General features: G+C 35.5%; 6 protein-coding genes and 1 long non-coding RNA gene across 14 annotated transcripts in view; 4 read left to right on the top strand and 3 right to left on the bottom strand.

Moving 5' to 3' along the window:
• The first annotated feature begins 8 nt into the window (after nucleotides 1-8).
• Nucleotides 9-3,272, top strand: LOC105690818 (nuclear RNA export factor 1-like). Its single transcript, XM_012408934.3, has 10 exons — nucleotides 9-206; nucleotides 535-760; nucleotides 864-1,053; nucleotides 1,142-1,385; nucleotides 1,482-1,678; nucleotides 1,769-1,881; nucleotides 2,035-2,071; nucleotides 2,151-2,392; nucleotides 2,475-2,643; nucleotides 2,715-3,272. The coding sequence occupies exons 1-10, from the start codon at nucleotides 122-124 to the stop codon at nucleotides 3,123-3,125; spliced, it is 1,914 nt and encodes a 637-aa protein (XP_012264357.2). The 5' UTR covers nucleotides 9-121; the 3' UTR covers nucleotides 3,126-3,272.
• A 170-nt stretch (nucleotides 3,273-3,442) lies between these two features.
• On the top strand, nucleotides 3,443-6,281 carry LOC105690819 (protein angel homolog 2). The gene is made up of 6 exons (XM_012408935.3): nucleotides 3,443-3,981; nucleotides 4,062-4,440; nucleotides 4,588-4,763; nucleotides 4,855-5,228; nucleotides 5,366-5,612; nucleotides 5,825-6,281. Exons 1-6 carry the CDS (start codon nucleotides 3,760-3,762, stop codon nucleotides 6,209-6,211), a joined length of 1,785 nt encoding a protein of 594 aa, XP_012264358.2. The 5' UTR covers nucleotides 3,443-3,759; the 3' UTR covers nucleotides 6,212-6,281.
• On the bottom strand, nucleotides 6,196-7,588 carry LOC105690821 (beta-1,3-galactosyltransferase 5). The gene is made up of 2 exons (XM_048660378.1): nucleotides 6,949-7,588; nucleotides 6,196-6,888 (listed from the first exon to the last, which is right to left on the bottom strand). The coding sequence occupies exons 1-2, from the start codon at nucleotides 7,439-7,441 to the stop codon at nucleotides 6,341-6,343; spliced, it is 1,041 nt and encodes a 346-aa protein (XP_048516335.1). The 5' UTR covers nucleotides 7,442-7,588; the 3' UTR covers nucleotides 6,196-6,340.
• A 53-nt stretch (nucleotides 7,589-7,641) lies between these two features.
• LOC105690791 (protein crooked neck) lies at nucleotides 7,642-10,979 on the top strand. Its single transcript, XM_012408880.3, has 13 exons — nucleotides 7,642-7,798; nucleotides 7,905-7,994; nucleotides 8,065-8,225; nucleotides 8,306-8,502; nucleotides 8,592-8,893; nucleotides 8,966-9,080; nucleotides 9,166-9,341; nucleotides 9,427-9,639; nucleotides 9,702-9,848; nucleotides 9,929-10,005; nucleotides 10,081-10,198; nucleotides 10,269-10,529; nucleotides 10,608-10,979. The coding sequence occupies exons 1-13, from the start codon at nucleotides 7,763-7,765 to the stop codon at nucleotides 10,776-10,778; spliced, it is 2,064 nt and encodes a 687-aa protein (XP_012264303.1). The 5' UTR covers nucleotides 7,642-7,762; the 3' UTR covers nucleotides 10,779-10,979.
• LOC105690793 (inositol-tetrakisphosphate 1-kinase-like) lies at nucleotides 10,978-14,794 on the bottom strand. Its single transcript, XM_012408882.3, has 5 exons — nucleotides 14,278-14,794; nucleotides 14,052-14,150; nucleotides 13,713-13,854; nucleotides 13,407-13,543; nucleotides 10,978-13,312 (listed from the first exon to the last, which is right to left on the bottom strand). Exons 1-5 carry the CDS (start codon nucleotides 14,389-14,391, stop codon nucleotides 12,740-12,742), a joined length of 1,065 nt encoding a protein of 354 aa, XP_012264305.1. The 5' UTR covers nucleotides 14,392-14,794; the 3' UTR covers nucleotides 10,978-12,739.
• Nucleotides 14,795-14,799: 5 nt separating this feature from the next.
• The window catches only part of LOC105690788, a 45,708-nt gene continuing 36,429 nt past the window's right edge, over nucleotides 14,800-24,078 (bottom strand). For 2 of the 8 annotated variants that reach the window (XM_048660327.1, XM_048660324.1), the window contains exons 4-13: nucleotides 23,893-24,067; nucleotides 23,298-23,479; nucleotides 19,162-23,205; nucleotides 19,033-19,069; nucleotides 17,333-18,884; nucleotides 16,974-17,162; nucleotides 16,292-16,781; nucleotides 15,763-16,120; nucleotides 15,432-15,623; nucleotides 14,800-14,934 (exon numbers count right to left, since the gene is read on the bottom strand). In XM_048660327.1, the coding sequence (XP_048516284.1) occupies nucleotides 14,800-14,934; nucleotides 15,432-15,623; nucleotides 15,763-16,120; nucleotides 16,292-16,781; nucleotides 16,974-17,162; nucleotides 17,333-18,884; nucleotides 19,033-19,069; nucleotides 19,162-23,205; nucleotides 23,298-23,479; nucleotides 23,893-24,067 (7,354 nt within the window). Of the gene's footprint in view, nucleotides 14,935-15,011; nucleotides 15,302-15,431; nucleotides 15,624-15,693; nucleotides 16,121-16,291; nucleotides 16,782-16,973; nucleotides 17,163-17,332; nucleotides 18,885-19,032; nucleotides 19,070-19,161; nucleotides 23,206-23,297; nucleotides 23,480-23,892; nucleotides 24,068-24,078 lie in introns of those variants that run through there. The other 6 variants (XM_048660325.1, XM_048660326.1, XM_012408870.4 and 3 more) reach the window with 6 other exon arrangements.
• Nucleotides 15,206-15,869, top strand: LOC125502267. The gene is made up of 3 exons (XR_007280153.1): nucleotides 15,206-15,345; nucleotides 15,518-15,577; nucleotides 15,730-15,869. It is a non-coding gene; the product is annotated as an uncharacterized LOC125502267 (long non-coding RNA).

The following is a 24,078-nucleotide window of genomic DNA, read 5'->3' as shown; positions in this document are numbered from 1 at the left end:
CGTTTTCAACTGACCCCCCCTCGAGAATTTTGATGGTACTAACAATAAGAAGGTCGGGACGCAACTCGTGAATTCGTGCTCCTTATTTATTTGGAGAGGGTTAATTTTTATTCAGTTAAAAATGCCAAGAAAAACTGGCAAGACTCGTGGCTGGAGTGGCCAAACTTATCAGCGACACGATAATCCTGAAAGAAAGCAGCACTTCGGCAAGTTTTTATTCGTTTTCTCACGAACTGCAATTTGGAGTCACTGATAGGTTAACTGTACTCAAACTACTTTCCAATTTTTATAAAAATAAAAGTAATCACACCTACTAAGAATTCTGAAGATGTTATTTTGTTGAAAACCAACAACGTTAAGCAGTCCATGAGAATATCATGAGGTGTCAGAACGTACTCAAAAAAAATAGTCTTCAAATTCAAAGAATAACTACAAGTTTCAGTCATACCATCACATGTTTCTGATATTTTAACAGTTCGGCACCTTTCTATTATCCAGTGTTTGTCACTCACGTAAAAGAATTTTTCTCGTCAGGTCATGATGACAGGACGCTATACTCAGATCGGGGTCCAAGACCAAGGGTGTCGTTCAAAATGTCACGAATTGGTAAAGGTGGTCGAGGAGACCGAAATGATAGGGATAGACGAATAGATATGGAAACTGCTGTCAGACGACACTTAGAAGATGATGTGGATATGGCTAGTGAAGTTAGTCAAAGCCGCTTTCGAGGAGGTGTAAGAGGTGGTTTGAGAGGAATTAGGTACAGTTTTCACTAGTACATTTAGTTGATAATGAGAATTAAAGAAACGTCACTTTAAGCAAGGGAACCTACTAGATGTTATAACAAATTTTCTCTTCAATAGTCGAGGACGAAGAAATAGTCCAGTACCTCTAAGAGGAGGGGGTGGACCTAGACAAATTCAAAGGAAATTGAATCTTGCTCCTGGAAGCTGGTATAAAATCATGATTCCATATGCAGCCAAATATGAAAAGAAATATGTACTAGAAACGTTGTTGTCTCATATTGCTCCAGAGATATTTGTTCCAATCATGGTATGAACATCATTTTTCAACTATATTCACAATTAAAATCTTTCTCCATCACCTTGAATGCAACTGACAATAAATTTGTGTTCACTAGTATAAAATTGAAGGAAACAGTGCATGCTTTTATGTCGATGACTTAAAAGTAGCAAATAAACTGTTGTCATGTGATCGTCAAATAACCGCAACTGATGGATTCAAATTGGGGATCAAAGTAAGAGCTGGTTTTCCACAAGTTGAAGTTGATCAGCAGCTGAAAGATCGCATTAAAGTTGCCATGGCAAAGCGTTATGTAGCTACCACAAATGCCCTTGACCTGTCTGAGTTTCACAGAGATCCAGGTAAGTCTATTGGCTAATAGAAATATGTTATACAACTTGAAATTTAGATAACAATATTCTAATGAAAGTAATTCATTTTTCAAACCTTGCCTCCAGATCTTTGTCAAGATGTTTTTGTTGCTTTGTTTCGACCTACTATATTACTGGCTGTGATGGATATAGTTGCTGAGCATACACCAAACTTAGAGGCACTAAACTTAGATGGCAACAAATTACAGAACATTGACAGGCTTGGCGCGGAATTGCATAAAAAGCTGCCTAATCTGACAATATTATACCTGGGCAATAATCGAGTGAGTAATTTCATTCATAGATAACATTTGATAACGTACATCAAGTGGGATACAAGTTTGTCTCGTAACTTCAATGAGATTTTCATATAGATTCGAGAATTAAAAGAAATAGATACACTGAAGCCATTGAAGCTGAAAGAGCTGCGATTAATGGGTAATCCACTGTGCGATAAATATAAACATCGACCAGAGGACTTTGTGAGGTAATTCACGTATTTTCATTTTGCATTAGTTTCTGCGGAAAAACTATTCCTGCATTTTCAGTTGCCAAGTTATTAATTTCGGTTTCATCTATTTATCTTACATCGATTCAAACTTCTTGTGCTGTTGTGCCTTGGGTGTTGATGCAAATCCAGTGATGTAAGGAAGCGATTTCCCAAACTGCTCAAATTGGTAAGTGACACTAATTCAATGGGTTTGTCATCATTATTTATAGATTTTCATGTTCATATTTACCTGTGTTTTCAATTAGGATGGAACGGAACTGCCACCTCCAATTGTGTTCGATGTGGCAGGAGATAGTGAGGGAGTAAAATTGCCACCATCGCAGAGAGCATTTGCAGCTAATAATGATGCACGTCAAGTTGCAGCAACTTTCCTTCACCACTATTTTCTCATATTTGATGGCGATAGCCGTCAGCCACTCCTTGATGCATATGACGAACAAGCATCTTTCAGTTTGACTATTTCGTGCACACATGACAACTTGAATAGGTATTCAAAATTCTCATGTTATTGAATAATAGAACAATTCGTGGTTGTCATGGATGACTCTTACTTTTTATGCATTATACAGATATAGTAAATACCTGCCGCACAATAGAAATTTGTTCAGAGTTAATGACCGGGAAAGAAGACAAAAATTATTGAAACAAGGCAGATTACCGGTGGTTTCGTTCTTATCTGAAATTCCAAAGACCAAACATTTTCTGAACACTTTCTCCATGGATCTCAGTTTAGTTACGGTAAACTACCTAATAGTTCACTCATCAAATACATAATCAATGAATTTAAAAGTTTATATCAAACTTTTTAGGAAGTGATGATGGTTGTTACCATAACAGGAATATTTCAAGAAGTGGACACTGATAAAAAACCGCTTCGTTACTTCAGTAGGACAATGATTATTGTTCCCCAGGGATCGGGTTACTGCATTCGCAACGAACAGTTGCACATTACCGGACCGACGGAGGCACAACAGAAGCATGCCTTGGCAGAAGTTAATTCTGTTAATGTCAACGAGAGAATAGGGGGGTCTAACGAACCAACAAAGGAACAAGATACACACCTACAAATGGCAATTGCGCTGAGCCAGCAGTCTGGAATGAACCTCGAATGGAGTAAAAAGTGCTTAGATGAAGTACAGTGGAATTTTGATTCAGCCCTTGCTGCATTTAGAAGTTTTCACCAATTGGGACAAGTTCCACCTGAAGCATTTCAAAATTAAATGAGAGCATTCCTCACGCTAGACTTACGTCAACAATATTTGATTTGTTCATTAATCATGTTCGTGCTACAATCACGATCCTCGTAATGTGTATATACATATAATTAGTACAACGGTACAGATTTGAATAAATATATGTTTTCTACACTCGTCGAATGCTTTGTAACATGAGTCTTGAAATTGATTTTTTCTGATGGCGAGTTTTGTGTTCGAAAAAAAAGACCACTTTCGAACAATGGCGGGAAACTGTGGACAACGTAACCATTGAGAATAGATAAAGGACGTGGCCAAACGATAGGTTAGTTCATTTCATTCCACTGTTGATGACTAAACTACATTAACCTCGAGTACTTTGAACGATCAATTCAATTTTCATTTAAAAATACATACGACAGGCCTTGGAATGAAACTATAGCCAATCTTAAACACTCATGGAATATCAGTTTAAAAAAATATATTACAATGTGTAAGCGTTTAACCGAGGAAAAAAGATTCGCTACTTAACCCCAATCTCGGTTTGCAAATAGAGAATATCTGTATAGTCTTCGATGCTATGTAATATTATTAACATTGCTAGGGTATTTTTAATGAACTTTCTGCTCCTGCTGTGAAACTCCTTTTTGCATTTTTACATATGACCTCGGCGGCTCGGTTGATAACAGCTGTTTCCGTCACAAACAAGTTCAAACGAATTATTTATATTGCTCAAGTCTATCACGATTTCAAGGTAAAATTACAGCTTTTCATCAGAAATGCTGAACGTTTATTACATGAGAAAAGAAAATTTTCGCGCGCAAACCAGTTTTTGGAGCATAATTCATCAATTTCGTCATTCGTTTGTGCTGTAGAATTCAAGGTAAGACACTTTTGTTACTTGACCATTAAAATATTCATCATGTTGTATCTATTATTTAATTTTTAATTATCGTTCATTAGGTCAAACACATATCCACGATACCACCGAAATATTTGTTGATAAAAAATCTCAGGAAACTACCATCAGGACTTGACGCACTATTTTCAACAAATCTAGACCTATTGAAGTCTGACATTGACCAAAAAACGCGAGCAGAGTTCAGAAGAACCATTATGGAACCATACTCAAATAAATGTTATGGAACAGTAGACCAACAGATTTGTCCCGCCGATATTATTACTTTTAATGACGAAGCTGTGCAGCACAGAAGTTCACCATTACTACCTGAAAACCCGCATCTCAATTCAAATTTACCAAACCAATCAAAATTCGAAAAGGCCGTTCACCGTGGAAAAGACAATTATACTGCAATGCGTACTTGGAAAAAAGTCGGGAAAGGTGAGTACTTAAATCACTTGTAATAGTATTTGTTTTTCAAACTTCCAAATATTCGAAAATGTGACAAAACTACGATGATTTTGTTCTATGTATAATGTAGAATTAGATCAACTATGCATGTTAGATAATTTACTGCTTGTTTATCAGAGCACATGATTGACCCCAAAGAGAATTGCTTGATCAGGTTATTTTCTTATAACATCTTGGCGCAATATCTACTAGCAACACACTCCTACCTATACAAGTATCATGATAAACGCACACTCAATTGGATAGTACGAAGCAAATTATTGACTCAAGAAATATTACAGGCTCAAGCTAATGTAAGTGTTTAGGATTCACAGGCGTCTAGTTGAATTTATGAACCAAACATTTGTCCGCTATGTTTGATCATATACATCCGACAATTTTCAGGTAATATGTCTTCAAGAAATGCAAGAGGATCATCTCGAGGATTTTTTGAAACCCTTTCATGAAAATGGATACAACCATCTTTATAAAAAACGGACTAATGATAAAATGGATGGGCTTCTTCTGCTATACCGTTCAGATACGTTTAATTTGATCGACTGCACTTATGTTGAGTTTTATCAATCAGGTGTCAACATACTTAGCCGAGACAATGTTGCCATAATTGCTAAATTATCATTAAAAGATAGTCCTGAAACAAACATAGTCATTGCCACAACACATCTGCTCTTTAATCCTAAAAGAAATGACATTAGATTGGGGCAAACACAGATATTGATGGCCGAAATAGAGAGGATTGCTTTTATCAAACATACGCCGTAAGTGTAATAATTCAAAATTTTATCCAAACAGGCTATTATTCGGGTAGTTTCAAGAGAAGAAAAATTTTTGTGACGATAATTCCAAGATTTTAGTTTATAAAATATGACCATAAAAATTTTTTAAATGGTAACAGGAAAGGGCCGATATATCATCCCATCATTATCAGTGGAGATTTCAATCTAAGACCTCATTCAGGAGTGTATCAATTTATAACTAAAGGATCTTTTCAATATGTTGGAAAAGGTCGCACTTTAGGGCCACCTGATCATCACCGTTTAACCAACTCATTGATCCCACCGCACTTGTATATAACAGACAGCTGTCAGCACTATCACCTTTTGCTCAAACGGCTGTGTAACCAGGGAGAAGGCCAAATTATGGTAATAATAAAATTAAAGCTATCTTCACTGAAAGGCGTTTAGTTGTTGGAAAAGTACAAAATATAATATAACGTAAAGTAATACAAAAACTATGATGGTACATGAGTGAGATAAAGTAAAATTCTACAAAATAACCGATACCACATACTGCTCTGTACTGTACTATATACATACTTTTTATGATTGGTAAACTACAATAATTTTTTTTACAGTTGGAAAATAGTGAAGTGAGGTTACCAAATACCGTTCATAAGAAAATTCAAGAAAATGATGTTGATGTGCAAACAACACAATTCCAGAAACTACAGATATGTCACAACTCATACGTGAGTTTTGGGTCTGGACATTTAACGCATCCGTTCCATTTGCAAAGTGTTTACACGCACAAAGATGATAACGGTCAGGATGAAGTAACTACTTATCAGGATGAATGGCTTACAGTGGACTATATATTCTATCAAGGTGTAGAACTTTTCGAAAAATATACACTACCTACACAAAGACAGTGCAGAGGTTTATCGACCATACCGAACTTAGGTATTGGTAGTGATCACTTCAGTCTTGGAGCAACTTTTGCAATACGGAAGAAAAAAAAATAAAATCAGCCTCCTGAACATAAAATGTACAATACACATCGATATTTTCAATAAAAACTGTTGACTAATTAAAGTCATACTGCTCATTTAACACAAATAAGTGAACTAAGTACTGGGTAGTTGAAGATACTATTACTGGATGGCAACTATCTGTGCCTGTCCTCTGCCTAAAGAAGGGTCATGCCAAGCAACAATGCAAGTATTATTTACTGAAAAGTGTTCAGGTCGTGGAAAACAATTAGTTGTACAGTATTTGGCAAAATTTTGGAACTTCACTTGTAACTCTGTGTCTCCTCCATTTGGTCCAATAGCAAAGTCGCATTGAAATTTTTTTTCCTTGTCTTTTAAGCAGCAATTCAAATATTCATGGTTTGTTGTGAATATTTCATGCATATCATATAATTTTATATCTAATTCTTGCCTTACAATACCTGTTAAAAATAGATCATCTATCCAAAAATATGTTGGATAAATCTGGGCAGCATTAACTAAGGTTCGAGCTGTTTTTGGAATGGTTATGTATAACCAGCCAGATAAAAAGTCTGGATAAGAATTTGAAGGGAATTCATCATAAGTAACAAACCATTTGTTCATAGGTTCACGTATTGGTTTCATATTTTTCAACACATACCCCATTAAAAGATCATCAGACACGCTAACTGTTTTTATTACATCAATTACTTTGTAGAGATTTAATACGATATCATGATCCATTTTCATTATGTATGAAACATTTTTACAGTGGTCAGTGGCCCATTTAAGGCCCATGACATGTTTATAAGTAAGGTTCTTGTAAGCTTCAAAAAAATTACCCTGAATTATGTCGTTGTGTCTCTTTGATTCGTGCAAAATAGCACTTTGGCTAATGTGGTTTTCACTTTGCATCTCATCTCGCAACAACGCTAACAGAAATATTCTCTGGATACCAAACTCTTGCAATTCTGAGTTGGGATATGCTCTGCGCAAAGCACTTCTAGCTCCCACATCTGCTGCATAAGAAGTTACGATCCAAATGAGTAAACTAGCATGGCAGTTGGTCTTTATTACATATTGGAAAGATTTTAGGTTCAACAAGTTTCTTCTGTCGATTTCAGTGATATTCACATGCCATAAGAATACGGGAGCTGTAGGCGTCAATTTTATAACCTCAAAATATTTCTGAACAATCACAAATAATACTATAACGCAGAATGTGCAAAATATAACATACGACAATCCACGTCGTAGATACATATCAAAACGAAACAGGTTACAGGTAATCGTCGAAAACCAATGAAATTGTCCTATTCAAAAAGTGAATAAATTTAACACTGAACAAAAATTAAACACTTGTTCACTATGTCGACCACGTGAAAAATGACAGCGATAAAATCATGTCGCAGCGCGGTTTGTTCGCTTTGTCGCCGCAATAAAAATGGTGCTTGAATCTTCCGTGTTGCATTAGTGTTGCACAGCAACTGCACCGCGTACGGATTCAAGCGCGTCAGTAATTAAAATAACGATAATTGCATCCTATAATTATTAGATACACATCGTCAAAGTACATTATTAGTAATGGAGAAGCCACAGAAGATGCCGAAAGTGGCGAAGGTGAGTTCTATTAAAGATTTTTTCACTACTCTACACATTTGGCGAAGGTTAGTTTTACTTACGATTAGTTAATACCTGGCTGTGTTTAAATGTATGTAAATTATAGGTGAAAAATAAAGCACCAGCTGAAATTCAAATCACCGCTGAGCAGCTCCTTCGAGAAGCAAAGGAAAGAGATTTGGAAATTTTACCACCGGTAAGGCAATGATACTCTAAAACCTGGATATAATAAAGGCCCAGATTTTAATATTTCTATACTTTTATAGCCGCCCAAACAAAAAATCTCCGATCCACATGAATTGGCTGATTATCAACACCGCAAACGAAAAGCATTTGAAGACAACATAAGAAAGAATCGTATGGTTATTTCGAACTGGATAAAATACGCACAATGGGAAGAAAGTCAGAAGCAAATACAGAGAGCAAGGTGACTGACTCCAACAATTTCCATGAATTGTTTTAATTCATATGATTATGTTTTATGTAACTCACACATTAACATTTCAGATCAATATACGAGCGTGCGTTAGATGTAGATCATCGAAATATAACTCTATGGTTAAAATACACGGAAATGGAAATGCGAAATCGCCAGGTCAACCATGCGAGAAACTTGTGGGACCGTGCTGTGACCATTCTACCGCGAGCCAATCAATTCTGGTACAAATATACTTACATGGAAGAAATGCTGGAAAATATTGCTGGTAATTTAACAATTTTGTAAAATAATTGATTGCTTTACATTATCATTAACTGAGCCATCTAATTAATTTTTGCTCGATATGAATCTAAGGTGCACGTCAAGTGTTCGAAAGATGGATGGAATGGGAACCTGATGAGCAGGCATGGCAAACGTATATAAAATTTGAGTTACGCTATAAAGAAATAGACAGAGCGCGTTACATTTATGAACGTTTTGTCATGGTCCATCCTGATGTTAAGCATTGGATAAAATATGCAAGATTTGAAGAGTCTCATGGCTTTTTGAATGGCGCTCGCAAAGTATTTGAGCGTGCTGTTACTTTCTACGGAGATGAAAGTTTGGATGAAAAACTATTCGTTGCTTTTGCCAAATTTGAGGAAGGCCAGAGAGAGGTGAGCTTGTAATCCACTGTAGTCGGAACCTCTGTCAGTAACACATTGGAATTCAAATTCTTCATTTTCCAGCATGATCGGGCGAGAGTCATATATAAATATGCTTTGGACCATATTCCCAAAGATCGAACACAAGAAGTTTATAAGGCTTACACAATACACGAAAAGAAATACGGAGATCGATCAGGTTTTTTTCCTATTATATACTGAGCTTGTAGTAGGAGGCTATGTAAGCAATATTAATTAATTCTGGAATCTGTTGTGAAAAATAGGCATAGAAGATGTTATTGTCAGCAAGAGAAAGCATCAGTATGAACAGGAAGTCAAAGAAAATCCATCGAACTATGATGCCTGGTTTGATTATCTGAGATTAGTTGAATCTGAAACTGATTTTGATATCGTGAGAGAAACTTATGAACGAGCAATAGCCAACGTACCACCTACAAAGGTCATTATAATATATCATGTATTGTACGATACCTGCGAGCTATGAGTACCCGTTTATGATTATAATTCTCCTTAAATTTCTGCAGGAGAAGCAGTACTGGCGGAGATATATTTATCTCTGGATTAATTATGCACTCTTTGAGGAACTTGAAACTGAAGATACTGAAAGATGTCGTCAAGTTTACCGAGCATGCCTCGAGTTAATCCCACACAAACAGTTCACATTCTCAAAAATATGGCTACTTTATGCTCACTTTGAAATTAGACAGAAGAATCTACAAGTTGCGAGGAAAATGCTGGTAAGTTCCGATAAAATCTATAGGAATGTAAATTTTCATTTACCCTTGTGTATGTCTAACAGGGTATGGCATTAGGAATTTGTCCAAGAGACAAGCTCTTCAGGGGCTACATTGATTTGGAAATACAACTCCGTGAATTTGATAGATGTAGAATATTGTATGAAAAATTCCTCGAATTCGGACCAGAAAATTGCACAACATGGATGAAGGTATTGTGTTCATTTAGTTGTTTCCAACCTTACTACTAGTTAGTTACTCACAGCATCTTTTACCTAATTATCTCCTTCAGTTTGCAGAGCTCGAGACTCTTTTGGGTGACATTGATCGAGCAAGAGCTATTTATGAATTAGCAGTTACTCAGTCAAGGTATGCAATCCAGTAAGACACTACTAAAATTCAAGAATTTGAGATTTGTCAACTAACAGTCTCTTTCCCAAATAGATTGGATATGCCAGAGCTACTCTGGAAATCATACATTGATTTTGAAATATCCCAAGAAGAGACTGAAAATGCGAGACAACTGTTTGAAAGGCTTTTGGAACGAACAATGCACGTTAAAGTAAGATGAATTCATTTATCGTAGTACACTTTGGATTTCGTCTAATTCAACTTGAAAATATTGATTTTAGGTATGGATCGCGTTCGCTAAGTTTGAATTAGGAAATTATACTACAGAGGATGGTCCAGACAATATAGTACTGGCCCGACGTGTTTTCGAGCGTGGTAATGATGCACTGCGAACAAATGGGGACAAGGAAAGCCGTGCGTTTCTCTTGGAAGCATGGCGAGACTTCGAAACTGAAAAAGGTGATGAAGATAGTCAGGCCAAAATTATGGACAAAATGCCCAGAAGAATTAAGAGACGCAGACGCATCGTTGGAGATGACGGGGTGAGTTTAGTTCATTATATAGTTAGGAAACTACTCTAATAAAATGTTATGAAATTTACAATATTTTTCTTTAACTAGGCGGAAGAGGGCTGGGAAGAAGTATTTGATTTTGTATTCCCCGAAGATGAGTCACAGAGACCAAATCTCAAACTATTGGCATCTGCAAAGGCTTGGAAGAAACAGAAAGAAGCAACACTGGATACGGCGTTGAATGTCAGCTCAGTATTATCGGAGACCAGTCCAAGTTAACCCATTGATTCTAAGCTCAATCCTTTTTTATTTATTGTAAAATATTTGGCCAATTGTGAAAAAATTTGTAACGACACGAATTATAAGCACAACGTTTTTAACGGAACAGTATCTTATTGACAAACTCAAAATTGCTAATGCAATGTTGTACAGATGTTGACCCAGGTGAAACGATTACAAAATAAAGAAGCTTACGATCTACGAAGCTTTAGAGTGACATTTATTTCTACCTATTGATAAATGCCTACACAGTCGCCAAAGTCTATGATACAATAATTCAATTTTCTACATACTAACCTTCGTAAAAAACCTGAATAGAAAGTACCATATAAACATATTCGTACATTTGGTATTGTTTTTTTGATAAAGATAAGTTTACTGATAACTTTTGTACAATTAAATTAGTTTTCTGGATATCACTACGACCCAGCTTTTCAATACTACAAAAAAACCACTTTCTAATTAAAACAATCGACGAAAAAATCAGAAAAATGATTTTTCAAGATTAAATTTTGCGAGGGAATTATTTTCTAATACTAGATGTACAAGAACGATTTCTCAAAAGTGGCGTTCCTGCTAATGTAGAAAAAAATATACATTTTATACAAAATGGTACAACAATTTTATGAAACAGCAGATTCGGTATTCATTACCTCATAAACATGTAAAGGTATATTATGTATTCATGTAGTATTTGTATATACTATCTAATGTTTACGCTACCTTATTGGTATACAAATAGTTCATGTTCGAAACGCAATCTCATCAAAGAGCTAGCACTGCTCGTCCATTTCATTGAACTATTAAAAACCTGGCCAAAAATCGGAATTACGTAATGTCATATAAATGCGGAAAACTAGCATTTTTTGACCGATATTTATCTCTACTTTGAGCGCCTAAAATATTTCTTATATGCATTTTTTTCAAGGCTGTAACTAACGTACAAAGAAGCTGTTCTTTATTCATTCATTTCAATGAACATTGACTTTATTATGGAATTGCTTCATGTTTATGTATATTACTATTTGTTAACTCTGATCATCTTTTTTAGTAAAGCAGAATAAGTGGAAAAACGTCAATTATCTACATAGCAATCATGAAAAATGACATATTCGCTTAAAGTATTAAATTATTGCTAAAAATTGTATTTTTTGTCTTCTTGCAATTCTTCTGTGAATTGCTCCGTGCCCCTCCGCGTGCTATCTCTCTCAGGACTTTTCTCTTCACGACCTGAATATTGAATTCACGCTGAAAAACTTTGCAGATAGTTGCGCAATTTTTAATAAAGGTCAATTCAAAAAAAAAAAAAAATGTGATTTTTCGGATTTCTTGATTTTTTTGGCTAAATTTCTAAAATTCTCCTATCAAAACTCACTCCGAAATTTGTGGCTACTTTTGTCGATACGCTGAGTACGATGAAAGTATAGAAGAGTCAAGTGTCCGATATATCTCAAAATAGCAAAGAATTAGCAGGATCTGGAGAAGATTCTGACGAAAACTAACTTTTGCAAAGTGAGAAACAGTTGACAGAAGTAAAAATATAAATAAGCAAAAAAATGAGAAAGTAAAAAGCAAAGAAAAGGGGAAAAATTTGAAAAAAGTAGAACAATGTGTTTAGAGTTCCCCCGCCAAACCTTGTCGTTGGTAAAATGCGTGAGTAGATTTTTATAATCGAAACTAATTGAGTATGGGCAAATCAAAGTATAAAAAATGGTAATAACATTAATTTTCAAATCGAAAGTCCAGATTTTTGATGGTTTGACCTTGAAATGACCTAGAAGGGCATATATCCGAGTCTAGACACTATTTTTTTCGTACTCATTGTCAGCGCATCAAAAAATACGGGTATACCAATTTTTGTAGCACGTTTTTGTAATATTACATTTTTGGCCAGGTTTCCGGGTAATTCGGCCTACTGTGCAGATTCACAATAGTACCAAAAATTAGACTATGCTTCTTAGTCATAAATCTTTGAAAATACGTTTCTTATCATCACTCTCAAAACCTGAGTCTAAATCTTCATTGAGGCACTTATTTGAAATAAAATTACAAGTTTTTCTGTGGGTTTTTTGGTCGATCAAATTATTTATGCACATAATTAGATGTTCAAAAAAGTTCGGGTACCCGTCATAACCAGGGAAAACATTCACATCTATAATCGCATATTTTTGGGTATGGTTTTCAATGACAACATCGATCCCAATTAAAATAAGCCCAAACGCTTTAGCGGTACTTTTGACAATCCGTTCAAAAGTTTCAAAATTTGGTTTCACTGTGAGGTTCTTATCATTATCTGAAATAATCGACCACTTGGATCTGGAGCCGCTTTTAGAAATGTCAGAGTTGAAAAAGATTGTTTTCGATGTCAGGCAGTCTTTTGGATAGAAATTTTTCAGACTTGGACGTTCGACCACATGAAATTTGTCTGCAACCACAAATAGTTTGTATAAAATAGCGTTGTGATTGATAAAATCTTGCGCCACACATGGTACTTGGCAATCTCTTAATCCCTCTTCGTTAAAGATTACCATCATCTGCAATCAGAAATGAAAGGTAACATTAATTCAATTAATTTGAATGAAAATAAATGTAAGTGATAGTAATACATAACAACTTTCATTTACAAACCTTATGCGCTTCAGTTGAGCCATGCGCAAGCAAAGGCTTACATAAGAAAGGAAAATTTACGTTCTTCTGTTTCAACAGGTTTAAATTTTCTTGAACATTCATGGATTTGAACTCAACAAAATTTGGAGTGAACACATCTGTAAAACATAAAATACATGAAAAATTGGAAATTATTTGAAAATCTTACATTATACATAGATCTTACACCTGAGTAGCAATTAGTGATACAAAATATCAAATTCACAGAAATTAACAGAATAGAAGCATATTTCACTGTAAAATTGATTAATAAGTGTCATATATTACCATCCTGTTGCAGACTATTTCTTATTATCGTATAGCACCTATGTCTATTCCGTAAATTGGTGACATTTTCCAGAGGATCAATTACAATCATTTCTGAATGTTTCTTAATATATTCTTGTATCCTTGATACGATAAACTTTGCCTTTTAGGAAAATAAACAACATTTGAGATCCAGGCAAATTTTACAGAGTATTTTCGAACTTATTAAATGATACCTTATTACTGAGGTAATAATTAATGTATGACATGCATGAATTAAGACAGCCACATGATGCTGGCACACATAATATAAACATTACTATCGAGGTAGGCAAATGATAGGATAAAAGGGTGACTCACATCTTGGTCTCCATACTCAGCTGTTGCAAGGGTATCAGTCAACTTGTGTACAAAAACATTAAAGGGTCCTTGTGAATCAAGATTCGCGTTGATATCAACCTGAGAAAGAGTTAAGAATTATGCTATGCGGGCAAACTGTGAACAAGTTTTAACCTAAATCTGTTTAATCTGAGTATAGAACCTTTGTTAAGTAGATAGATTGAAATCAAATATTCGAGATACGTACCATTTTCAATATAAATCCATTTCTCGCACATACTGTTTGGAAGTCAGACCAGTTTAATTTTTGGCGTTTTTTTTCCGAAATCCAATAACCGATTATTTTCCGATTGTCACACATTTTCTACCAGTAACTAATTAACACTTCAAAACGATCGAGAATTTGTTTTGGATTCCTTATATTTAGCTCATTTTATCTACATCCAAATATTTTATTTAGCTCAATTCATTCATGATGACTTTACGGAGTCTCTTTACTCTTAATCCTCAGATAACATGAGCCACAACACATGGAATGTTTAACAAGTGGTGCCATGCCCAACGAATTCAGACTTATAGCCATGCCCCTGTGACTGTTGATAAGGTTCAGTTGGGGGTTATGTGCTCATTACACTGATATAGCTTATCGCATAGCTTATCACCAAGTTTCGCAATCGTAAATTATTTCCAATTTAGCCAGGAGCTTCATTTACGGCTATAGCTAGAGGCCATCCAGCAACACATTACTTTTACTATTCCATTACAACACCTACTTCCACCATCCATGAGCAGCACACAGGTAACTACTTGTGCCGCGAACGCGCGACCAGTTGTTTTGAACGTTGCACACGAAGATATATGGTGCCAGCTCTAATGCTTTTCCCATTTCAATAGAATCCACGTGCTAAATGCATCAGAATAATAGGAACGGAATAATATAATATCACGCAAGAGAAAATAGAAACGTGTCACACATTATGCTGCATGATACATCTAAAAAATTTTATATCTATTTACAGACTTTGTTGCTCTAGCCTACAAATATTAGAGACAATATTAAATTACAATGATTGTCATGATCCTGTCCGACTAATACATAACTCCGACCATTGAATATCTTATACTTTTATGGGGTTGAAATTGCAAATGGGCGAATGTCTAAATGATAAATGTATGTCCAGTCTGTTGGAAAAGTTAAGGTTATCATTTTATGGAATGCTTGAGAAATCAGTGTCTTCACCATTGATCTCTGCTAGAATTTCTCCTGGTGACTGAAAAAACAAAAGGGCACACTCTGAAATATGCTGGTCCAATCGTAAGTACTATCCTGAATTGTCAATACAGTCCATCAGTCAAATTTTAGAGAGATATGTGATGAATAATCATTTTAAAATAGCTCACTGTGCATGTAGCTAATGTTGAGTCAAGGACGCTTTTTGTCACAATGACTGTGAATCCATCCGGATCTCTATAACTTTTTTCCACAGTTGTGCTGCAGCTGGATGTAGTGATCCTCACTTCCCCCAGTGAACGTGAGCATGAACTAGGTAGGTTAATTTCACCTTCAGACAAAGTATCACATGATGTTTGATCCTGAAATTATGAAATTTACATATACTTATCTTGGCTTACATGTAGCCATGGCTTACAAATAATCACTAACAACTCAATGCTATTTCTTTGAATTTCTAAAATTTAGTTGCAGCAGGTATCTGAACATTTTTGAAAGTACCAGATATTTACTGGCACTTTGATTAAAGTTTGTCAAGTTGGTTCTTGGTATTCCTGGCATGCTTGAAGCAAAATACTTTTGCATATCAACTTGTGACACGGAGTGATCTAATCTTTTGCCAATACCAATATTTTCCAAATCGATGGTTGTTATTGGTGTGAGATGAGTACAATCATTCTTATTAATATTTATGTTCTGAATTTTCATATCTTCAAGCCTTATTTTTCCCAGAAAATGCTCAATGATTTGTGGTCTGTTGCTAAATTCTGTATCATTCAAATCTTTGTCAGAATATTTTTGCAAATTCTCTATCTTGTGATTCCTGGTATCATCTTTTGTACCCTGAGCCACTTCTAAGCTGAAACAATCATTCATCTTTGTAGGCTCCATTATTGAATCAAAATATTGCAAATAAAATTCTGGTAGAACTGATATGATTTCTTTATGAAACCTAGTGCGTTAGCATTTGTATGAACTCACCAGACTCGAAATGAGATTGTCAAATGCTATCTGAGAATTTTTTTCATACCTATGTGATTCAGCTGAAGCACCCGAGTCAGCTTGCATTCCATGTTCGTTTTTCTTCGACTTAGAGACATTATTCATAGATTTTTCAGCTATTGTCGATTTTTTAGCTTTTTTGATAGCTACAGATTGTACATTATCCGCCGAAATTTCTAATGGCTTCATATCTATTTGTTGTATAGCCGCTTGGGCCACAGATGTTAAATGTTCCTGGATTTTAGGATCCTTAAAGTTGAATGATGTATGTTCAGAATCTGATTTGTTGAAAACCGAATATCGTGTCTCAGATTCTGGCTTATTGAAAGTTCCTGACACTAGTGGATCTGTACTATGTAATATCAAGCGCTCTAAATTTTTACTAGGATGGACATCAGCGAGCCCTCTTACAACATTTGGCATCATTAGACTCCTCCGATTCTTCATTATCAACAACATTTTTTCATGTGATTCCCCATATTGAACACTACTTGCTCGCGTTCGATCCTCATTAAACCCTGCATTAAATTCGTTGTTCAAGAAAATGCTATGTTGTATATCAATTATATATCCAATCAAATTAGGCATAAGATATATTTAGAGTGAGGAATATTTAGTGTCATAGTTTGCTGAAGAATGAATGACAGTGGTCAAATATAAGTTTTTAGAGAATTATATTGCTTTACTGATGTAATCATCGTAATTCATACTTGGTTCAGCTGCTTGTGCCAATTCCACCGCGTTTCTGACTTCAGTATCGTTTTGATTACTATCGTGTTTTGACGTTTCATGAAGTATTTGGTGTCGATCTCTGTCAACGTTCTGGGAATATGTGACCTTCTCCAATTCTTGGATAAGTGCTTTTAAAATTGGCAGTTTGACACTTGACGCATTATTTTCTAATCATGCAGGTATAAAGAAAACATGATCTCAGATACTAAACTTGAACATAAGCATTATTTTTTCTAATCAAATTACTCAATTACTAGTGAAAAAAAAGTTGTAACAGTAAAATAAGCCAGTTACATCAAAGTAATTGAAATGAAAACATATTCGAAAACCATCTGACCTGCTAAGAATTTTCTCAATATTCCATCAATATTAATTGAACCAAATTGTAACGTCTCGTCAAAGTCGGTAATTGCTGCACAAACTTTTGAACACATTTCTTCGTCTAAACAATCTTGGCTGCAAGGAAACTGCGAGTTATCTGACTCTGAAGACGATTGAAGACATATCAAACATTCATCATCATTTGAACATGAATCGTGACCTTCTTGAGGTTCTTTCTTATTGTTAGAGCCGGGATTAGAATCTGTTGTGTGCTGGCACGCAAATATAACGGCAGATTGCTTTTTGTCTGTTGAATTCGCCATGTCTTCAACATCTGAACAGATAACTTGACACTCTTTATTGTTTATGTGATTGTCTGCAGGTAATGAAACATTCAGTTGTGAGGGGTCATCAGAGTTTGTCAGTTTCTTGCTAGTTTCATTACAGGATTCATTATATTTGGTCACTTCTTTATTTGAAATGTTGAAATTCGCGTTTAATCTTTCTTTAATTAACTTACGTTCCTCGAAATTTGGTTTGGCAATAAAATATGTATGATCCAGTTCACTCAAGGGCTGGAGTACTAGAATACTTTGATTTTCAAATATTTCAAGGGACTTTTCTACTGATGTCGAATCCATTTCCACCTCTACTGGTATAGCCTTCAATGAATTTTTGTACCTTTCTTGTAAAACACTGCAACTTTGCAATGTCTGACATTCCATTGATGTAAATTCTTTTATGTTTGTTGTAGATGTTATCTGACTCTGACAATCAACGTGATCATTATGAGTTTTATTTATCATAGAAGGCTTGTCTGAACATTTGAGGACTTGGGTCTCTTTTGCTGGATTATCAAATTTCTTCATATTGACAATTTTCTCTAATGTTCCTATCAAAAGTTGGCTGGTATCGGCTAAAATTGTTGCTTCTTGCCAAATTGTTTCTGTATTCGTAGAAACAGTTTTACCTACACACTTCGTAGTATTCTGTGATTCATCTTTCATTATGGAGCATTCTAATTCAGGGATTGTACCTTGTGAAAACTTTTGACAGTCTTCTGGTCTATTTTCAGACTTTAATAACTGAATGCTATTGAAAGTACCATTGCTCGTACTTGCAGAATTGCGTTTAGATTTAGATTTCTGCGTTATGGGAGAACATTTTTTGCCAGCCAGTGGGTTTGTGGAATTTTTAATAATTCTCGGCATTCCTTGCCGGCTGTTCATACTTTTATCGTTCGACTTTTGTGCTAAACGTTTCACAGAACCAACTTGGTGTGAAGTCACTGCTATTGATTTAGGGAGCTTGGCTTTTGTTACTTTTATTATTGATGATACTTCTTGATACTTCCTAAAGTTCACCATGCAATTGCTGCAATTTAGACAGCTACAAATTCCATGAAATCGTATGCATAAAGGACACATATTTTTGGAACTAGATTTTTCAAAGTCACGGTTTGCTGTACCAGCAACAACCTTTGACGAATTCTGATTAGCATCGCGTCTCTGATATGGTTTCTTTTTTTTCTCGCTAGCTCTGCTTGTCTTTGCTGCTTTTCTCTCATGCTGCAAATGCATTTGAATCAATTCAAAAGTAGCAGCTGAGAACTATCTGAGCATAAGTTTTTCTCCTCCAAGTATATTGAGTGGAATAGTTGACACTAATATTAGATAGAATTAAGAATTAATCTAAAAAGAAATAATGATTACTTACACTCTGTGATGTAGAATTTGATTTTAATGAACTCTCCCTGTAAATGATCAGCTGTTAATACCTTGAAAGATTGAATAATTTGATTGGTATTTGTGTTTGTTTGGAAAAGATTGGAATTAATTAGATTACCCTGTGATTAATATTGTTTTGCTCGGAGGAATCTGCATCTTGTTACAATTGCAATGGACAGCCCCTTCCTGTGAATGTTCCCCTCTAGATGGTTTGTTGTTATCTTGTAATGGTGAATGTACTGTAGCTATACCAGTATCTGAGCCAGTATCCAAAGAAGATTGGAATAGCACATCATTGACTTCTATTTTCAAGGTGTCTTGTTCTATGGAATTTATATGTTCACATCCAAGAGTTCTATTGCTGTGGTCTGGAGATTCAATCAAATTTGTTTTTTCTGGCGTAGAATTTTTGGGAACTTGATCCTTTTGTTGTTGTGATTTAATGGCATCAATAACAGTTTTATTAGTAATGGGTATCTCTGGAACTTTATCATTCATATGAACATCAAGTGGAATTGAAAAATTAGAATTCTGATCAGTATTGCTGTCACCTTCATTCTTTTCATTGATCATATAGCCAAAAGACGAATTCTGTAAACCCATGTTTACATTGCTCTGTTCGTTCAATATGGTATTCACATGCCTAGGATTTTCACTCTTAGAGGATTCTTTTCTCACTCTTCCATCATCTGCTGATATTATTCTCTGAGCCACAGAGACTTGCTCCTCATTTTCGGAACTCTGTACCAGAAGATTACCAAGAGGTGATAATAATGATGATGTTGATAAGCTAATCTTATCTTGGAAAGCAGGTTTAGATATATCAAAGTTATCATGACTATTTTCCAAGTATACTTTGCCAATATCTTTGTCAGGTGCAACCAAGTCACTTTTTGATCTATTTTCTGGAACCTTATCACCTTGACTATTAGTATGATTCATCAAATGTGTACAATCATCAGAAAATTTTAGGTTCATATTCATGATCTGATCTTTTGAATTTATCTTGTTATTTATGTAATCACCAGCAGGGTGCAAAGTTGCGGAATCTTTATGTCCGTTATCCGTCTCTTGCGTCATGACAACATTCTTTCCAAGTACGGAATTTTCTTTACTTTTTTCTCTCAATGTTGATAAAAATTTGTCAATTACAATTGGATGAATTGCAGCCACTTCCAAACTTCGTACAAAATCATCAACTGAGTCAATTTTCATTCCATTGGCCAATAGAACAGCCAATTGTTTCAATAAATGTGAAGATCTTTTCATAGCGTCAAAAATTTCTCCCAGCCCTTGGAATTCTACTCTTTTATTTTCTAAAACAGGCTCTGCAGTGACTTTTTCACTTGGACAATTATTTGATGAGTCAAAATTATATTTGTATCCAGGGGTAAATACCTGAGACTCATAGAATCTAAGGTCTACAGTTTGATCACCATACATATTGGCATTCGGACGTTGGCACAATCTTGTATTTTCACCGCTAGCATTTTCCAACTGTAGGTGCATGTTCATTGAACTTTTCAAGTTAGATGAGCTCGTATTTTTGTCTGATTTAACTCCGATTGGAATTTGAATCCCAAGTGGTTCGGTGATACAATAATGAACATCCATGAATTGCATACCGTCTGGTTTTCGCGTCGGCTTTGCCACTCTTTGTTGTAACATTGGACATTTAGGTTTCATATTTGCCGAATTCGGCTCGTCAATTTGGGACATAGTAATAGCATTACTTGTGTCATCTATATCAGTCACCGATGTACTTACTTCATCTATGCATACTGAATTATCCTCATTGCTAAGCTCTGCATCGTTCCTTAAACGTACTGGAAAGGTTTCAGACCGTGGAGTCCTGATTACTTTATGTTTTTGCTGCTCAACTTCTGTAACTTGCATTCTGTTAGCACAGCTTTTGACAGATTGCTCAGGAGATTTTATTGAACTACATGAAATAAATTTTTTTTTAGTGCCAGGTATAGGTAGAGATGCAATCTGATCAGCTGTAGACGAAGCATTCTTCATTACGTGGTGTGATATTAATTGGGACAATTGTTCAGTACCTTGCCAAATGGCTGCCATGGATTCTTGATAGATCTTCGAAATTGCATCAACTTCCGATACACAAGGTTGTTCTAAGTTCAAATTCATAAGATTATTCTGTTGTTCCTGATAATTGTTTTTTGAATGGCTTTTCTCTCTCTGATTATGAGCGAATTTTTGCTTCGGTAATTGAGCATTATCAGTAGCTGGGCGTTTTGGGTATTTGTTGGGTTCTCTAGCTCGCTCAATGGGTGACCGCCATGCATGCGAGGTTGAAGCATTATTTTGGGTAACAGGTAATCCATCAATTCTATTTCCACCCATCTTAGGCTTGACTTCGCTTCCTCGTCGATATTCCATTTGGTTTAATTTGGGAAACAAATTTGCCTGCTTTGAGGCCTTAGCTACCTTTTCTGCTTTCGTCATAATTTTAATCTTATCAGTTCTTTCTTCGATTCTTATGGCTTGTCCATTTTGTATTGATATCGTATCATGATTATCCACATTCGAAACTGGATACCGCGAATTGCCACTTATCTCGAAGAAAATTTTGACAAAATCATCCATTGCTTCTTTGAAAATTTCGGAATTGGTATCGATTTCAGAAGCTCCAGTTTTTGGGCTGGACTTACAAAGTCGCTCTAAAAGTCTCTTGAATTGGTCAGGCTCTGAAATTGGTTGAAAATTAAGATGTTTCGTATCCGCGACACATTCATTTCTGTCGTCGCACATTTGCGTACACTGAGATGGAACAACACCGGTATCTTTCATATCATACCTGAGTTTCTGAATGTTAACTATAGCCTGTAGTGCATCTGTCAATTTCTGCTTTTCTGTGTGTTCTACATCTCTCTCACATTTCCTTGAACAAGAACCAGTTCTGCACTCGTCCTTGCAAGCTTTAGACCGCTGTACATAATCCTTGTCTGACTGCACCAGGTGAAATTTTTGATTATGATAAGAACTAGCTGAGTCCAGATTGCTTGGAAACTCTTGATAATTTTGTGTGATCTCTGTATTTTCGATTTCTTCTCTCTCATTCGCCATCTGTACTTCCAAGTCTCTTGTGGAAACAGATTCAAGAGTAGGTTCAATGGGATCTGAATTAATGCTCACTTTTTTTTTCGAATGTGAGTTGTCTCTTGTATCCTCTGGAGATCCCAGTGAGATTTTCAATTCATGTAATTTCTGATTATCCATTATTGTTTTGTGTATAATTGGGTGATGATTAACACTACTATCAATAGATACCCTGTTTTTGAGAATACTTGTAGCATTCTCATCATATTTTACACTATGTTTATTCTTGTCATAATTGTTACTATTATTGTTAGCTGGTATCACATGCGTGGCAACTGTATTATACTGTATGTAGTGATTAGTATTTTCAACCTGTTGTACCTTTTGTTCATCTATATAATTTGTGGACTGAATGTGTTTCTCTCCATCAACAATGCAATGTTTTTTTCCATTGGAGGCCATAATACTCGACTTACTGGGTTGATTTTCATTTGAATCATTAATACTTGAACTTGCCAATGGCTCGTGTTGAAAACAGTACATAGCTATGTTGTTGTGAACTGGTACCATAGAAGGATCCGGTGATATGTGTATATTCTCGATATTCTGAATTGTCAATCCTCCTCGAATTTCTACGGTAGGTCCAGTTTGAACTTTAATACTTTTGTTTGGAGGAGTTTTACTGTTAACTTCGAATACTCCAGTGTTAGCAACAGCACAGCATGAAGCTGCAGGTGAACTCTTGGTGTTTGATTTTTCATTGCATGTTGTGGATGTCGGAAAAACATGAATCTGTTTCTGGAACCAATGTGGAGCTTTTTGGAGAAATGGTCTTTCGTTGGTTGATAATGTTTTCTTTGGTATCTGATTCGACAAAAATTGTGAACTTTGTTCCGATATTTCTAATGGCTTGTTAAGTATGTTGCTTGATTCTCTAATTTGAAATCGACCAGGTTGTAATTTTCTGTTTGAACCATGTACATTACTTGTCAAGGTTTTCTGATTGGGAATTGTGTCCGGCTCATTGGTGTCTTGAAATTTAGCTTTGACGATATCGCGAATGTATGATAACCCGTCATCCAGATGCTGTTGTTTTAAGTAGCTAAGAAGAAGCGACTGATTATTTTTTATCCCATAAATACGGAGTAATTGAGGGAAATACTGAATTCATTAACTTAGCGAGCCAAAACCTACCTCGGAAGATTTTCGTTCAATGGTTCCCTCGTAGAGTTAACGCTGACTTCCATTAATTGTCGTTGTGCGTTTTTTAAAAGTCTCTCTGCATTTTGTAGTACATCTACAGTTTCTGGACTTGACACTGGACTTATTGGCGATAACAGTGATCCCCCGCTCAGTGTCTGCATATTTTGGTTGATCTATTGCAAAAAATAAGAACCAAATAACAAACTTACTAAATATTTCTGGTGACAGTGTGAGGGACAGGAATGTATTTTATGATACTTAGTATACTATAAGCCAACAGTTTAATCTATAGACAAGCCTGAAGACTCAAATTTGGCTCACTGCAGTAATTCAGAAGGTATGCTATCAGTATATTTTAATATTAGAAAGACAAAATTTATCTCATTGACAGTAAGCTGACAAAACTGCATAACATTGACCAATGAGTGCAGTATCATAACACTGATGAGGCAAATGAATTTAAATTTATAGATTTACTAAAGGTATGTATATCTATGGCTAATTAGGGCACACTTATTGTTTGTGGAAATCCTAATAGAATCTACATCATTCATACCACTAATGAATAAATGAAGTTTGTTTTTACCAAGTAATCATCTAGAGAATATTTTTGCTTTTTAACACCTCTACTTGTCTCGTTTTCTTCTGCATCCGGGTTCTGCGATCTGGTAGTTCCATTTGCATTCATATGATTTTGCTTTGAACAAGGAGTAGTAGTCACCTCAGGAATCTTTTGCCTGGTGCTTTGAATGCATTCGTTCCTGTAAACAGA

This window comes from Athalia rosae, chromosome 1, assembly GCF_917208135.1.
Source record: "Athalia rosae chromosome 1, iyAthRosa1.1, whole genome shotgun sequence".
NCBI classification, from domain to species: Eukaryota; Metazoa; Arthropoda; class Insecta; order Hymenoptera; family Athaliidae; genus Athalia; species Athalia rosae.
This window is presented reverse-complemented; position numbering and strand designations above follow the sequence as displayed.